Source organism: Xenopus laevis, chromosome 4S, assembly GCF_017654675.1.
Source record: "Xenopus laevis strain J_2021 chromosome 4S, Xenopus_laevis_v10.1, whole genome shotgun sequence".
Lineage (NCBI taxonomy): Eukaryota > Metazoa > Chordata > Amphibia > Anura > Pipidae > Xenopus > Xenopus laevis.
Window position 1 is genome coordinate 11,879,391 of NC_054378.1, and position 17,654 is coordinate 11,897,044.

Sequence of the window (17,654 nt, forward strand, 5' to 3'; positions counted from 1 at the left end):
GTTTCTTATAAAAACGGTACACATTTTTTAATTAAGGTATATTGGAGATAGGTTTCTTTTTTATTAAATAAAGTAAAAATGGGATTTTTTTTTTGCCTTTACATGCCCTTTAAGGCAGGAGGGCAGTGTAGCATGTGCACACAGATAGAGTTCTGGATATTGCTGAAGTTCTAGTGGGGACAAAGGTCAGCTATTGCAGGAGCCATGACACATATAGGCACAGGGGATTGGACAGTATGACCAATGCTGCCAACCTCAGCTGCGCATCCATTGGCAGATATTACCTTTCAACTAGCAATACCAAGTGAGCGGACTTCATAGTGCTTGGGCTCTATCACCTCCGTTCAATTGTTTTGTTCCGTCGGTAGATGCAGATTCACAGGCCAACTGGATTGTCTGGTTAATGGTAGCACTGGAGCACAGCGCATGCATCTCTCCCCATTCTGCGCCATAGACTTACCTCATGGGAATGGCCATGACTGGTCCTTCTGCACTATTATCAAAGAGAATTCAACTGCACAGCTGATAATACCATTAGTTGCCCTTTAGTCTATATTATCCATTGTAGAGCAAAACAATTATTCCATGTCTGCATCATTACTTACAGACCACCTGCTTCCATGTTTGGATTTAGCACATAAAATATATTTTGACTTTTTGAACTATCTGACCAGAAGGTGTAACAACCAGCTCATACTGATGGGAAAATTGACTCGATCACTTAGGTGTGGGCCCCATGCAGATTCAGGTCTGCCAATAATCTCACAAACAAAAGGCTTTGGGAGGCTAAGCAACATCACACAGGGTGAGGGTATTATACATGGAACTGTATTTATCTTGCAACATGCTCTGGAGCATTATATATGGAACTGGCGCTGTATTTATCTTACCTTGTGTTCTGGGGGCATTATTTATGGAATTGGCACTGTATTTATCATGTCATGTGTTCTGGGGGCATTGTGCATGGAACTGGCACTGTATTTATCCTACCATTTGTTCTGGGGGCATTGTGCATGGAACTGGCACTGTATTTATCCTACTGTGTGTTCTGGGGGCACTGTGCATGGAACTGGAGCTGTATTTATCCTGCCATGTGTTCTGGGGGCATTATGCATGGAATTGGCACTATTTATACTATGTGTTCTGAGGGCATTGTGCATGGAACTGGCACTGCATTTATCCTGCCATGTGTTCTGGGGGCATTATGCATGGAACTGGTGCAGAATTTATCCTACCATGTGCTCTGGGGGCATTTTGCATGGAACTGGCACTGTATTTATCCTGGCACATCTTTTGGGGGGCGTTATTATTTATGATTTACCTCTTATCTATTCATGATCCTGTCTCTCATTCACACCACTGCCTGGTTGCTTGGGTACACCCTAAGCTCACCATACCAATATAATGATATGAAACAGTCTAATATGTATGATTTTTTTTTTATGACCATACCAACAGATATCAAAGAACTACAGACCTTGACATTCTAATTGTTCCGGCTGTGGGCTTCAACAATTGAAAGACTACAAAAGTGTTTCTATTGGAGTCCATCCTTCTGGTCTGCAGGCCTATCGGTGGATACCATATAGAATCAGCTCCTCTATGGTCACCTTTTTGTATTAACCTTTTTTTATTATTTGTTTATTATTTTTTAGTCATCACTCGTGGTTTCTTAACTTACCATAGTTTTAAATGATTGACCATTAAAGTCAATAGAAAACATGTGCAAAATGTTTTTTTAACATTTTTCCTACGAACATTTCTGTCGAAAAAACTTGAGACCCTGTCAAAAACCTTTTTAAACGGATACGGTCATCGGAAAACATGTTTTTTTTCAAAACGCATCAGTTAATAGTGCTACTCCAGCAGACTTCTGCACTGAAATCCATTTCTCAAATGAGCAAACAGATTTTTTTTTATATTCAATTTTGAAATCTGACATGGGGCTAGACATATTGTCAGTTTCCCAGCTGCCCCAAGTCATGTGACTTGTGCCTGCACTTTAGGAGAGAAATGCTTTCTGGCAGGCTGCTGTTTTTCCTTCTCAATGTAACTGAATGTGTCTCAGTGAGACATGGGTTTTTACTATTGAGTGTTGTTCTTAGATCTACCAGGCAGCTGTTATCTTGTGTTAGGGAGCTGCTATCTGGTTACCTTCCTATTGTTCTTTTGTTTGGCTGCTGGGGGGCGGAGGGAAAGGGAGGGGGGTGATATCACTCCAACTTGCAGTACAGAAGTAAAGAGTGATTGAAGTTTATCAGAGCACAAGTCACGTGACTTGGGGCAGCTGGGAAATTGACAATGTCAAGCCCCATGTCAGATTTCAAAAATGAATATAAAAAAAAATCTGTTTGCTCTTTTGAGAAATGGATTTCAGTGCAGAATTCTGCTGGAGCAGCACTATTAACTCATTCATTTTGAAAAAAAAAATTCCAATGACAGTATCCCTTTAAAGATAGCAACTTGGCTCTGCCCCCTTTACGGCCATGCCTCCTCTGTCATGGACACTGTTTTATGGGTTTGACCAAGTCAGAACTGGTTGGATTTGCCACTGACTATGTCCATAACCACTGATCCTTTTCACATATGGTTTTTGCCGATGGCAGCCCCTCTTCCATGAGGTCCGGTACTCGAGCAACACCTAGAAAGCAGTTGGGTTTTGGGTGGAAAGTCCCAGGTTCTCTAACTGTGCAGGTAGTTTGTGGGTACCCAGGTAAAGCGGGGAGGTGGTCCCTCCCAATCACTCCGATGATGCTATTTTTCTTCTAAGCTGGTTGATCCACCTCTGGAGTAGCATCGCCTCCGATCTTGAGGGTCACCAGGTCGGAAGTTAAATTTACTCCAAATTTACTCACACAAACGTATGAAGGTAAAATAACACAAGTCAGCTCTTCTCAAACAGTTTAATAGCAAACAAACAAAGGAAGGTACCACACTGTTTACAAAATGACTTCTAGTCAATACGTGTGTGTGCGCGCGCACAATTAAAACATCGGTAAGTACCGGAGGGACAGAGAAAAAAAAAAATTACAAAAAAATTAATCATTTAACACAGACACGCTGGTTTCAAACTTAAACACAATTCATTTTTTAATCCACAAACTCAGCGCTAAGCTATGCCGTAGTGGTTACCTTTTTTTTTTCCTCATAAACCATGAAAGAAAATTCAAATTTTCTACAAATTACAACACAATTTCACACAGGAAAAAGAAAAAAAAACAAACTTAATTTTGCTTTGCAAATCATAACAAAGAGGAAAAAAAAATTCACGAGGGGAAGAAGGAAAGCGTCGGTGAGGGAGGGTGGAGATATTAGAAGTCCTGTTACGGCAGCACAGAAGGACAACTTGGTCATATAGTGGCATTTTTTTCAATCTTTTTTTGTTTTTGTTTTGTTTTTTCACATTGTGAAATAAATCACTTTACATGTTTTCTAGTAGAAAAAGGCAAAAAACTGTACAAAACCCTAGTGTTAACTACAATCAGTTTGTACCAATATAAAAGCCCACAGGTTTGTCTTCAAAAGTTTTTTTTTTTTCTCTTTTCTTTTATAGAATTATTCACAAAAAAAAAAGCAAGCAGAGAAACGGGAAGGCGGAGGTAACAACATGGCAATGCATTAAAATCACCACAAAAAACAAAAATGTCTTTTTTTTTTTTGTTGCTTAAAAAGTAGTCAGAAGAAAGCCATTTGGCATTTTTTTTATCCAGAGAGGTTTCTGCACAAGCTTCTCTAGTGAGATGTGGGTTTGTGAGGAAGAGAAGGGAATTGTCCCCCCCTGTGAAGGCTCATATACTGTTGTCAGACTGTGTTAAGACTGTGCTCTTGCATTCAGACCATCGGTACAAAAAAAAGAAAATGGCCACACATTGTGCGGTACCCTGTTAACTGGAAAATACTCTACAGAAGGCCTGAAGTTCATCGTTGAATCATCTACCACCTACTGATGACCAGGACTGAACCATCTGTATGAAAGACTTGCCCAAAGTCAAAAAGGTTTAAGCCTACACCTCCCAGAATGTTTTTGGAAGAGTAATGAAAGAATGTGGTGGCTCAGTTTAAGTGCCATGAAAGGTTTTAGTGGTTCTTCTATTTTTTTAGGTGCACCTCTTGATACGTTTATCGGCATACTACACTCATTTCAAATGTCAGACCTTCTTACAGTGGAAATGCTCTTGAAATGTCCCTACTCTGCTCCTTAAACTGAAGGTCCTGAGAGCTCAAACGCCTCTGAAAAAGTCTACCCTGGCTGTCCACCATCATCTTCAAGGGGGTTAAAGGGCAATATCGTGTATGATCTCTAGTTACTAAGGCTTGTATTGAAAATGTGCTCTGTTTAATCAAACGGCAAGATCATCACGGTTTCGTCTTTACCCCCTTGTCACCAAGTGTGCCGAATTTTCATGCTATTGCCACCGATTATAGTGGGAAGCAACCAATGGAGCTCTCCATATTTTCTTGTAGAGAGTTTTTGTGAAACAAACGGATATTGCCCTTATATAATGAAGAGGAGACTATTATACAGGGGGTTTAACTGGGAGGAAGAGCAGGATTAAATCTACCTGTTCTGCACGTTAAACGATTCAATCAACGAACAGTTCCCAACACCGGCCTTACTGACTGGTCTCAGCTTAGATCATGGAAAGAACTTGGCGGAGGACTTGAATTGCAAAGCACAGTCCAAACACACAGCCCGGATGCCTTATACAGCATATCTAGTCACAAAAACATTACAAATTAAAAGGACACGGCTAAACAAGCTTTAAAAGGAAAAAAAAAGATGTTGACACCCCCTGCTTTGCACATTTACCTCTAAAACACGTAAATCGATGATCTCAGCAACTGCCTGACGTTGATGAACAAACAAGACATGCACAGGACGAGGCAGAGATCGATTTTCTTTCGTTTTGGCACAATTAAAGTCATATAGGAGAGGATAGACGAGTCACATTTTGCTGTTGGAGCACTTCGGCAAAGTTTGACTTTACCCTGAGCTTTAACGCCAGGCCAATTTTTTGAGCTATTAGGAGTGGCATCTCTACTAGAGAGAGACCCAAAAAAAAAAAATCTTTCTTGAAATCAGGGCAGCAAAATGCGACTCTCTCTTTCAGAAAGAGAATTATTCCAGAAAGAGAGAGTAGACTTTATTTCACAGACACAGATATTAAACACGGTGTGCCATCTAGGCCTGCTCAAAAAGTAGCCTCTCAAAATTAAGTGGTTTTCTAGAAAAATAGATTTATATCTTTTTTTTAATAATCAAATTCAGGTTTCAATATTGTGTCCCTCATCGCAGTCTTTGTAGCAAAACCAATTTGGCAACACACATACACAAAAGGAACATACAGAAAGAAAAAAACAAAAACACCATTAAAAAAACAAAAAAAATACATGTTAGCATCAAAGGTCAGCACAAAATTCAGAGGTGAGAGTTCAAGCATCAGAGAAGCTGAAGAAACAAGGATTTGGACGATGTACTTGAACGCCACACCGACATGCTTTAGAGGCACAATGATGGACAAATGGCAGGAAGGGATCTAGAAAACAAAAACAAACCAGAGAACCAGGAAAAGCACTGAGTTACACAACGAAAATACATCAAATCACAGAGAGAGACAATGCCGGGCACAAGGCCCAGTTTAGAACAGACATGCGGACACTGAAGACCCAAGGGGATGGACTTGGAAGCCCTCAGTGTCTTGAAATGAGACAACAATAATGTCACACACACACACATATATACACACAACTTTGAGGTTCTGGAAGGGAAAACACCCACAAAACATAAAAATTAAAGAGACTGGAATCATCATGCAAGGAGGAACCCAATAGAGGGAAGGATGCAGGCTCAGCACCCAACATGGAGACAGCTGAACAGACTCAGCACCTACTGAACCTGCCAACTCTCCATGGGAGGAGAACTTTTTAGCATCTCTAAAAGAACCATTTGGAATTAACAAGTGCCATTTAAAGACCCAATTGAAAGTCTAAACTCTCCTACCGACTATTTTCTACGCAGAGTTGCAGTCTCACTAGAATGGAATATGGATGTCGAGTAACAGCTTATTCCTTAAAGGAGAACTAAATCCTAAAAATAAATATGGCTAAAAATGCCATGTTTTATATACACTGAACTTATTGCACGAGGCTAAAGTTTGAGCTTGTCAATAGCAGCAATGATCCAGGACTTCAAACTTGTCACAGGGGGTCACCATCTTGGAAAGTGTCTGTGACACTCACATGCTCAGTGGGCTCTGATTGGCTGTTGAGAAGCTAAGCTTAGGGCTCGTCACTAATTATCCAGCAGAAAATGAGCTTCCCCTGTAATATAAGCTGATGCTACAGGACTGATTATTAAATTCTGATGCTAATTGCACTGGTTTCTGTGCTGCCATGTAGTAATTATCTGTATTAATTACTAATCAGCCTTATATTGTGACATTTCTATTCTATGTGTACTATATATTGTGAGTGGGTCCCTAAACTCAGTAAGTGACAGCAGCACAGAGCATGTGCAGTGAATCAGCAGAAAAGAAGATGGGGAGCTACTGGGGCATCTTTGGAGACACAGATCTTTACTGCTAAAGGGCTGTGGTTGCCTTGGGATGGTACAGAAGCCCAAAACATCATGTAAAACATTTCTAGCTACTTCTTTAGTTAGGCTTTAGAACTGGCAAGATAGAATCTAGGGCAGAGGAACTTGTCATCTCCATGGATCTATATCTTGGCAACCTTGGATTAGCCATTAATGGTTTACTAGTAGGGGTGTTGGGCTGCTCCTACCAGGGCCAACTAAGTTCCTCATCAGAAACTCTAGCGAGGAGTTTTGAAACATGGCAACCTCACGAAGAGCTGCCTATCTCTGTTGTACCCTCTCAATCAATAAGGCATGATTGAGCCAACCTGTTTTCTAGTGAGCAAATCGGAGAAGGTGTCAGGAGAAGGTAAATGAAGGTTCACTGTGAAAAGGTGGCCAGGGTTTCAATGTAAGAAGAAAGGTCTAACAAATGAAGTTCAAATTAACTCATTCTACCACCCCTCTACTTCACAGGGGTTTCACTAATTGGGGCTTTTCTACATATTTTACCTTCTAAGGGCAGCAATGTTGGTGGCTAAAGTAGGTTGCAACGGCTTCTCCAGTGATCCTTCAATCTGATCACTGAACAACTGCACCTGCTGTAAATTTGGGGAGCCAAAGCGTCAACAAACTTGACAGATGACAGTTTGGTTCTCAAAATGATTGGGTCTGGTTAATCTACACCAGCGACTCGCGGGGAACATGTTGCTCACAACCCCTTGGATGCTGCTCCCAGTGGCCTCAAAGCAGGTGTTTATTTTTCAATTCCAGAGTTGAAGGCAAATTATAATTGCATTAAGAACCAGGTGTACTGTCAAGTAGAGCCTCCTGTACACCTTCAGTCCACGTAGGGCTACGAAATAGCCGTTATTTGGCACCTCTGGGACATTTGTGGCTCAAGGAAAGGTTGGGGACCCCTGTCCTTTTAAGCACTGTGCCCAAATGGTTTTGGTGTTGCACATGGAATATTGTCAGGTTAAAAAAAAATTGTATCTACAAAAAAAAATTGGCCTGTGTACGGCTTAATTTCTGTTACATGCAGGGTGGATCACATGGTAGTGACTACAAATAACGCTGGGGGGGGGATAAGGAAAGTTGCCTTGGATTCCCTCCTGTGAGGACAGAACCTGACAGTAGTAAATAAATGTAATAAAATGCAGCTTATATGACTCAGTAATATAAAGCTTGCCAACAATACATATAAAAATGAATGGTGGTGGAAAGTCCCAAATACATCTCGTAAAGTTATCCCCATGTTAAATCTTATGCCTACGCTACACTTATTGTGATGGCTGAATTGCATGGGATATGGTCGTCCTATAAACAGAAATCAACGCTCTGCATCAAAGAGATGAAGGAGATTGCACTGGGAGATAGTCTAAAGGTGGCCATACATGCAGAGATCCGCTCGTTTTGGAGAGCAAATCTTGTCCAGATATGTCCACCTTGAGGTGGGAGATATAGGGCTGATCAGATCATTGGGCCCAACAATCAGATCGAGGACCAACAAACCGACGCAGTCCTTGATCAGATGTGATTTTTAAACCTGGCTGTTATCGATCGGGGAAGCCCATAGGAGGGTCCAATATATACTGGCCAATAAGTTGCTGACTTGGTCTTACATCGGCCTGTGTATGACCACCTTTACACCCCTCAACGAATGCCCCAAACAGCCGCTATCAGGGACTCAACAACCCCATTGCAAGCTTTATAAACAGGAGCGCCCATCTTTACTAATTAATGTGAGGTCTACTTTTAGCGATATTGTCCCATTATGATCTACATCCATAAAAGAACTGTTAGCATCCGTTCCATGTAAATATTACTTAAATACTGAAAATGTATATTGCTATATATAAAATCAACAATTTCTTGTGTAACCTTAACATAAATATCTGAAGAAAGCATGAAACAGGAGGATGATTTAGACAAGCTGTTTGTTGACAGTGTCTTGTGATCTACTGATCAGCAGCTAAAGGTCTACTGGTAGATCCCGATCTACCTTTGGGGCTCCCCTGCTTTAGAACATGGAGCAAGTGACCTCCATCCATCCAAAGACTGAGCAACTTGCTGCCTAGTCTGTGCATAGAAAAGAAAGAAACCATTGACCCCTAGGGCATCCAAATACATCCTCATGCAACTTGCTGCTTCAAATGAAGCATCTCCCTTTAATAAGACCCAGATACAGTTCTATTGCACAGCAGAGACTTAATATTTACAAGACTAGATTTACAGGCAACCCACTGAGCTAAGCCCACCATGAGGTTCTTAAACCTTCTGAGTATAAGTGCTCCTGCGCTTTAGCAACACATAACTGCTAGGAAAGGGTGCAGGTTCAACTCCACTTGGCTACTCATGACTACACTACATAAATGTTGCTTTTTGAATAGGAGTAAAAGCCAAGGTGGCTCTTTTAAAAAAAACTTTAATGCATTATCTTTCCAAGTTGCTTTTTTTGCACTTTATATACATAGTACAGCACTCTATGGCACATGCCTCAGCAAAAGAAAAGCAATATGGAGGCTTCCAGTCAAGTAAGTATTGGAGGAACTCTGGGTGCACTTATCGCACTAAGCTTCAGCCGAGACTAAATTGATTGTCATTAAAAAAACTGGAGCCTTCAGAAATATGGAAATATTGTTATGATTTATTCGAGGAAGGAGGCATGTACCATTCAAGCTGGTTATGTATTATGTGTTCTCCATTGTGGGACATTGTCCCCTGGCCATGAACGGACACAACAGGTTTTATTCATATCCCAGGCAAAGGATCAGCACGACAGTCCGCAGGCAGAGGAGCAGGTTTAGCAGAAAGTAAAACTTCCCCTTTAAAAGGAATGACAAACCATCCAGGGGAATGAAAAATGGTTCAGCCCACGAGGAAGCAAATGCATATACTCAGCTGCAGTGACAACAGTTGCTTTTTAATGGAGTGCGAGTGTTCCTACAGGATTGTGTCCAGTCCACAGAATGCCCAGAGCAAAATGGACTACTTGAAATGTTGCTGTAGGAGCACTGGCATGTTCCTTTAGAGGGGGGTGTGTGTGTGTGCGTGTGTATATATTTATTTATATACACACACACACATTTACACACAGAAAGCTACGATTTACGGAATGCCCATCTCCAATAGACTCCATTTTATCCAAATAATCCACATTTTTAAAAATGATTTCCCTTTACTCTCTAATAATAAAACAGTAGCTTGTACTTGATCCCAACTAAGATATAATTAATCCTTATTGGAAGCAAAACCAGCCTATAGGGTTTATTTAATGTTTACATGATTTTATAGTAGGCTTAAGGTATGAAGATCCAAATTACGGACAGTTCTGCCATCTGGAAAACCCCAGGTCCCCAGCATTCTGGATAACAGGTCCCATGCCTGTAGTGTAAACATGTTTAAGAGGCCCTTTAAAAAACAAAAAGCACATGTTGCACAGTAGCTGAATAAACACAAGCGAGTCATTGTGGCCACTAAGCACATAATGGCAATGAGTAGATGCTGATGGGCCTTCAAAGGGTTTTGGATTAAGAAATCTGGGGGAGCCATAGCCCCCCCCCCCACCAAATCAGACTGCCTTTCCCCACCTGGCATGACTGAAGCCCCTCCTTATAACATCATTGCAAGTCGCTGGTATTAATCTGTATAAAACACAAAAAAGGACCATGATCCGAATTCTACAAAATCTCTTCCCAGTGAAATAATTTAGGCAATAAATATTGCTCACTATTCCGAGCTGTATAAAACCTCTATAAAAATAGAAATGACATTCTAACAGGCTGTTTGTCCTTTTTTCTCTATTTTTTTTTACCCACACACTTATAATAATAATAAAAAAAAAAGAAAATGTTCACTATAGGAGCCTGGAAGCCTCAATACTTTTCACATTATACCAAATCATAACATTTCTCTGAGTGTACAGTATTCAAGTTTTAGCAGTTCACCATTATGATGTATATCATGGGTACAGGTATGTACGACGCAGTACATACGGGCGCATGAAATACATAGCTACCCTAATACGCGACACCGGATGCCAGTATGTAAACGTTAGGGAAGCCTGACTCCTGACCTTGTAAATGGGTTCTCTACTTAGCTTATATTATTATCCAATTGTGATAGGCTGTATGTGGTTTAGTTAGCCTTTATAAACCCTGTCCCAAAGCCTACGACTGCTAGTAGTATGTGCTTATAGTTCCTGGTGTGTTCCCCAAACAGGAAGGTGTGCAGAATAGCAGTCAAAGCAGAATAAAGTGACGAGGATGAGTCAGGACTCTCTAAGGCTGGTCAGTGTCAAATAACCGGCTCCTAATCCTTTCCCTTTCCAAGGGTGCTGGCGTTGGGACATGTCACATGTTGTACAAACACAGCAAAAGTCCAAATAATAAGAATATTAATAATAAAATTCACTGATATGGCACCTAAACTCCAAAATAAAACACTTGGAACAAAAAAAAAAAAAAAAAGTACAAGCTGTTCTTCAATAAGAAGCAAAATCCACAACAAAAAAATAGTTGTACTCAAGAGTCTTTAGGAGGGAAATGAGGCTTCTGGCTTTAAAGCACATGGAGATGCTTCAGGGCTGCTGAGAGTCAGCATAGTCTGTGTGTTCTTACTAAGTGGGCTCCTCCAGCTACACATCCTGGTTTTGGACTTTCCTTCCCACACTTACCAGAACTACTTCTCGCTCACTTCCCAGGGCAGTAGGTTTCAGTACGGTTTGCTGTCATTCTTGGAGCGCTTGAGTTGGACTTTCAGGCGTTTCATTCCAATCTGAAAGCCGTTCATGGACTGGATAGCAGCCTGAGCAGAAACGGGATTGTCATAACTTATGAAACCTGGAAAACAGAAAACAGGCATCGACTTTAGGCAACATGTTTCAGCGGAGCTATTTTCCTGCTGTATCCCATCCGGCTAGATCAAACCTCCGCTTACCAAAACATTTGCTGAGGTTCGTTTGTTTGTCGATGAAAACTTTGGCGGACACGATATTTCCAAATGGCATGAACATCTGCAGGAGGTCCTGGTCCCCAAACTCCTGGGGTAGGTGGTATATAAAAAGGTTGGCTCCTTCTGGACCTGAAAGAAATATATGAAAAGGCTGAAGCCGTTCTCACATGGGCCAAGACAACTTAAAGGAATTGTTCAGTGTAAGTAAATAGATAGGCAGTGCAAAATAGGAAATGTTTCTAATGTATAATAAAATATAATACGGCTGGAGTGACTGGATGTGTAACATAATAGCCAGAACACTACTTCCTGCTTTGCAGCTCTCTTGTTTTCTACTGATTGGTTACCAGGCAGTAACCAATCAGTCACTTGAGGGGGGGGGGCGTGGGTCATAACTGTTGCTTTTGAATCTGAGCTGAATGCCGAGGATGAACTGCAATCTCTCTGAACAGTTATGGACCCCCTTATAGTCACTGACTAAATCAGAGCTGAAAACAGGAAGTAGTGTTCTGTTATGTCAGACATCCAGTCACTCCAGCCTTTATACATTACATTTTTGGCTAACTATATTAGAAATATTTTTTGTTTTGCACAGCCTACTTACCCAGTTTCTATTTTTACACTGAACTGTTCCTTTAAAGTGATACGGACACCACGATATCAACTATTAAAATAAAACAGCAGTGCCAACCCTAGGACCCAATAACCTCAGTATGGTGCTTTCATCTATCATAATTGCTGCAGTCAACATGTAGGAGTCAGTATGGCATTAATAATCTATGCCTGGTGAATAAGAACATTTATATTACCCATGGAGAACTGTGTAATCGTTGCAGGTCAGAATACCCAATATCACTAATGAACCTTTTGTGAATACAAAAACGCCTACATAAATCTGAGTTGACTTAGGGTGCACTTACCTTCTTTCTGACTCCCTGCAGCCCCCAAACCCTGTTGTGACAAAAGGCTCTGGTTGTAGAGTGAAGGTAGTGCAGCGGCGGCATACTGCTGAATCCCAGAGTAAGCTTGACTAAGGGCTTCCATCGTACTGCCGGTGCCGTTGGAGAGACTGCTGCCTAGGCCTCCATTTAATGCAGCCATACCTGCATTAAAAAAGGTTAAATTAAGCTTTAAAGAGATACGGTCATGGGAAAAAAAATTCAAAATGCATCAGTTAATAGTGCAGCTCCATCAAACTTCTGCAATGAAATCCATTTCTCAAAAGAGCAATGTTTTTTTTAGATTTAATTTTGAAATCTGACATGGGGCTAGAGAGATTGTCAGTTTCCCAGCTGCCCCCAGTCATGTGACTGTGTGTACTCAGACTATAGTCACTCTTTACTGCAAGTTGGAGTGATATCATCCCCCTCCCTTTCCCCCCCAGCAGCCTAACAACAGAACAATGGGAATGTAACCACATAACAGCTCCCTGGTAGATCTAAGAACAGCAGTTAATAGTAAAATCCATGTCCCACTGAGACACATTCAGTTACATTGAGAAGGAGAAACAACAGCCTGCCAGAAAGCAGTTCCATCCTTAAGTGCTGGCTCTTTCATTGAAAGCACATGAACAGGCTATATGACCTGAGATGGCTGCCTACACACCAATATTACAACTAAAAAAAATTACGCTTGTTTGTTCAGGAATGAAACTTTATATGGTAGAGTGAATTATTTGCAGTGTATTTAGAAATAAAAACATCATCATAAAAATCATTCTGTCTTCATTCAGGAGTCGGTGTCAGAAGATGTATTAGAGCTCACAATATTAAAATCACCAGACATCATGTCTCTCTACATGCAGAGTTTGTGCAAAAGGCAGTTATTTTGTTCGATTTTGTTTGTACTGGAATCAATTATTAGTTCTAATACATCTGCTAGGAAAGGAAGCCCCCCCCCCCACTCAAGTCTCGGATTGACTGGTTACTCTAGTTACCAGGCAGTAACCAATCAGAGACTTGAGGGGGGGGGGCACATGGGTCATATCTGTTGCTTCTGAGTTGTTCTGAATCTGAGCTGAACGCGGAGGATCAATTGCAAACTTACTGAACAGATATGACCCATGTGGCCCCCCTTATAGTCACTGACTAACTCAGAGTTATAGAGCTGAAAAGCAGGAAGTAGTGTCCTGGCTATTATGTTACACATCCAGTCACTCCAGCCTTTATACATTACAGTTTTGGCTAACTAACTATATCAGATACATTTTTTTATTTTGCACAGCCTATTTACCCTGTTTTTATTTTCACACTGAACTGTTCCTTTAAGGAAAATGGTTTCAGTGTAAACTGATAATAGTAAAGATTTTGAGAATCATGGAACTACTAGAAAATTCTGTCAGCTGATCAGCCAGGGTTGTGCTGAGGGTTTCACAATTAATGGGTTATAAAGGTGGCCTAGCAACGTGACAACAGGTTCACAGAAATAGAATACGGGAACAAAATGCTTGTTATGTTACCTGCAAGCGAACCGACATTGAGACCAGCTGTGGCCCCAGCCAATGTCTGCAGAGCTCCTAGGGATGCCATGTGGTTGATGGAGGAGTTATTTGAGTTGGGGGAGGAACCTGCAGGGAGGAAAAAGGTAAATAGCTACCACATATCAGGGCCAAGAGCTTGGAGAGTGGGGTACCATATCTGTAGAGAGCTAAACCCACGAAAGGTACCAAATATTCAGAGAATCATATAGGAATCTTTGATGGAATCAAAAAATGTCTTTCTAAATCGCATTCCTTGTACCCCCCAAACAAACAGGAGAACACTAGTATTTCGGAAAAACTGGAAGTATGTTCAATACAAGCCCTATTTACTCTAAAAAAGAATATATACTTCCCCTGTCCATCAGATCTTGCACCAATATCCACTTTTGGGCTACAAAGCACTTACGTCTGTGCAGGCCCAGACTGGCAATCTGTGGGTTCTGGCAAATGCCAGAGGGGCTGCTATAAGGTCCCATAGAAAGTCAGTATTTAGTGGGCTGGTTGAGCCTCTATTTCAGCTGATTGGGCCTCTGTGTACCTGAAATGCCTGGGCCTATTTTAATTCTCAGTCCGGACCTGCGTCTGTGCTTTCTTTCTGCATCATTTGAAATCCTGGCAGGAAAGGAGGGACTAAACACTGATGTTACAAAGTTTAACAACTTCTCCACAGCTTACAGATCGCATACAGGAACTACATAACCCACAATGCATTGCACTGTGATGTTCCTTTCCTTATTGAAATCACGTGTGCAGAGAATTGTGGGGTTTGGAGGATGCAGGATAAGGACAGATGGCTTTTGATACAAAGTAACAGTAGCCAGCTGAGCAAAGTAGTCAGACAGATCAGCAGGAGAGCAGGGGGCTAGGCTTAGGGAGCGGTTCCAAACTGTTAAAAATCAAGAAAAGTCTGCATATTTTTAAAAAAGATGTATATTGCAAAGTTGCTTGAAATTATGTTTACTTGTGTGGAGTTCCCCTTTAAAGTTGGTTGTAACAAGATCAACTTGTACCTTTATCCTGTAGATCAATTAACACTTGTGTCTGACATAAATAATGCCCAGGGCTGTCCTAAAACAGACAATACATGCTGCTCACCAGAACTGGTTAGGATGCTGAGGGGACTGCTGGAAGAAGTGAGTGCTGAGCCTGCACTCTGGGTATTCTGGGCAGCGCTTGCAGCAGCTGCCAAAGTTGCCAAGTTCTGTAACTGCATGGCATTAAGTCCTGTAATGCAACACAAAAATGAGCAATACACAAGTAGAGAACTCACGCACATTTCTAGTTTCAAAGAAGAGGGAACACAATGTTACAGCCAAAGAAATCCCTAACAAAAACAAGATGAAAGAATAGAAACAAGCGAAAAATACACACCTGATGTCATTCCAGTGGCGTACTCACCTCCCATAGGGTGGAGGCCACTAAGGGAGTTGAGGTTCCCAGAGGATGTGGTCTGCTGGAGGAGCTGCAAATAAAGCTAGACATTACACCAAAACAAAACAAGAAGGAGAGTGAGGGCTCGCTCTGATTTGGGGAGTAATGTTACACACCACAAATCCACAGGGTGTACAAGAACGGGAGGAGAAGAGTGAGTTAAGTGGGGAGAGGGTATATTAGCACAGAGTTATCACAAAACAAAAACCCACTAGGGATTAAGATGGTATTAACCCAGCAAGCAATAGCTCAGGCTAGTGAAGAATGCACCTTTTCTTATGATTATGCAGCACTGACCTCCATAAAGGTGACCACAGTTATAAAGCTATAGGGACATTTATTCTACAATATCATGGCAGGTAGTGATGTGTGGGCTGGCCTGATACCCGGGGGTCAGGTGGGTTCGGCCGACCTCGCACTCTTCTCTGTGGTTGGAGGGCGGGTGTGAGTCGAGCTCTTCTGCTCTCCGCGCCTGCCACCGTCAAATGCCGGCTTCCGAGTTCTTCTTTAATAGACAATGTGCCTGCTAGCCCCTCCCCTTTTGTGAGTTCATCGGGGGCAGGTCTACAAAAGGAACCGGAAGTCGGCTCGGGCGGGCTTGGGTCGAGGAAATCCTGACCCGCACATCACTTATAATATAAATAAAAGTATAATTTACAGCACTGCTAAGTGGAACGTAATGCGTCTCATTTTATCAATCTATCACTGAACATGAGATTATTACCTCAAACTCCTGTAATATTAAGGGCAGAGACACTCGATCAGATTGGGGGAGATTAGTTGCCTGGCGACAAATCTGCTCTTCTTCGGGGCGACTAATCTCCCCAAACTGCCTTCCCACCGGCTAGAATGTAAATCGCCAGCGGGATCGATTCGTTTTCCGAAATCGCCCCACAAGGAAACTTTGGGCAACTTTGGAAAACTAAGTGCTCCGAGTGCCATCCCACCCCCACCATCGATTTACATTCTAGCCGGCGGGAAGGCAGTTTGAGGAGATTAGTCGCCCCGAAGAAAAGCAGATTTGTCACCAGGCGACTAATATTAAGTGAAGGTGCATTCTCACTTTATAAGGGTTTACTGAGATTATGTGGTTATTCACTATATCTAAAACGCACAGAAGGGGCAATTTGGCCAAGAACAAGATATGACCACTTACTGCTAAATACTGGGGTGCTAAGCTGCCGAGTCCAGCTAGGTTACCCCACATTGAGGCTGCATTGAGTTGCTGCATTTGCTGCTGAAGTTGCTGCGTCATTCGCTTCTGTTCTTTGTCTTTCTGAGTGTCTGCGAACTTGACCACGATTGGTGAGGAACAACCCTGGAAATTAAAAACGGAAACCATCAGCAACAAACCCATAGTCATAGGGGCACATTTATCAAGGGTTGAATTTCGAATTTTTTTATTATAAAAATCTATTTTTTTTTAACTGGGGTAAACAGGATCGACCCGAAAACTCGAATCGAATTTTAAAAACACCATCGGAAAAAAAACTAGAATGTCAGGAAGGCTGCAAACTTACTCATCTCTCCTTGCTAAGGGAATTCAGAGACTAGCAACCAGACTGCTGAAATTGCAAACTGGAGAGCTGTTGAATAAAAAGCTAAATCTCTCAAAAACCACAAATGATAAAAAATAAAAAAAACAATTGCAAACGGCCTCAGAATATCCCTCTCTACATCATACTAAAAGTTAACAACCCCTTTAAGCCTGTCCATTAAAAAGCAGGTAGTATTTTATGGCCTGTAGAATCTCAAAATACATTATTACTGCCACATTATTAGCCAGAGGCTTTGAAACGGAACTGAATTCACATATGAGAGAAATGTGAGATGTAAAACTACATTTTCAGGGCTTACCTCCATAGTTTGTGCTTGGTGCATGGCTTTGATCGCCATCTGTGCCATTGATCTGGTTGTAAATGTAATAAATGCACAACCTATAAGAGAGGAAAGAGTAAGATTCTACTGGGGGCCCGGGCCCTAACATTCAGTTCCTTTATCAAAGATAAGCACACATTAATAACAGACCTCTGCTCATTCCATCAGGGCCTCGCAGAATACGACTTTCCTCTATCTGTCCAAACTGAGAGAACAAGGTCCGGATATCATTCTCGTTACACTTCTTGGAAACCATTCCAATAAAGAGCTTTCTGTCTTCCACAGCTAGTTTAGGGGGAACAACAGATGAAGTCGATCAGTATAAGAACAACATCA

At 41.6% G+C, this 17,654-nt stretch overlaps 1 protein-coding gene across 6 annotated transcripts in view; it reads right to left on the bottom strand.

Moving 5' to 3' along the window:
- Window positions 1–2,889: 2,889 nt before the first annotated feature.
- The window catches only part of celf1.S (CUGBP Elav-like family member 1 S homeolog), a 51,057-nt gene continuing 36,292 nt past the window's right edge, over window positions 2,890–17,654 (bottom strand). For 4 of the 6 annotated variants that reach the window (XM_018259357.2, XM_041591165.1, XM_018259358.2 and 1 more), the window contains 10 exons: window positions 17,469–17,603; window positions 17,298–17,377; window positions 16,597–16,758; window positions 15,381–15,483; window positions 15,105–15,233; window positions 13,989–14,096; window positions 12,451–12,633; window positions 11,516–11,659; window positions 11,253–11,418; window positions 2,890–5,537 (listed from right to left, as the gene is read on the bottom strand). In XM_018259357.2, coding sequence (XP_018114846.1) covers window positions 11,291–11,418; window positions 11,516–11,659; window positions 12,451–12,633; window positions 13,989–14,096; window positions 15,105–15,233; window positions 15,381–15,483; window positions 16,597–16,758; window positions 17,298–17,377; window positions 17,469–17,603 — 1,172 coding nt within the window. In that variant the 3' untranslated portion in view covers window positions 2,890–5,537; window positions 11,253–11,290. 6 annotated transcript variants of the gene reach the window in all.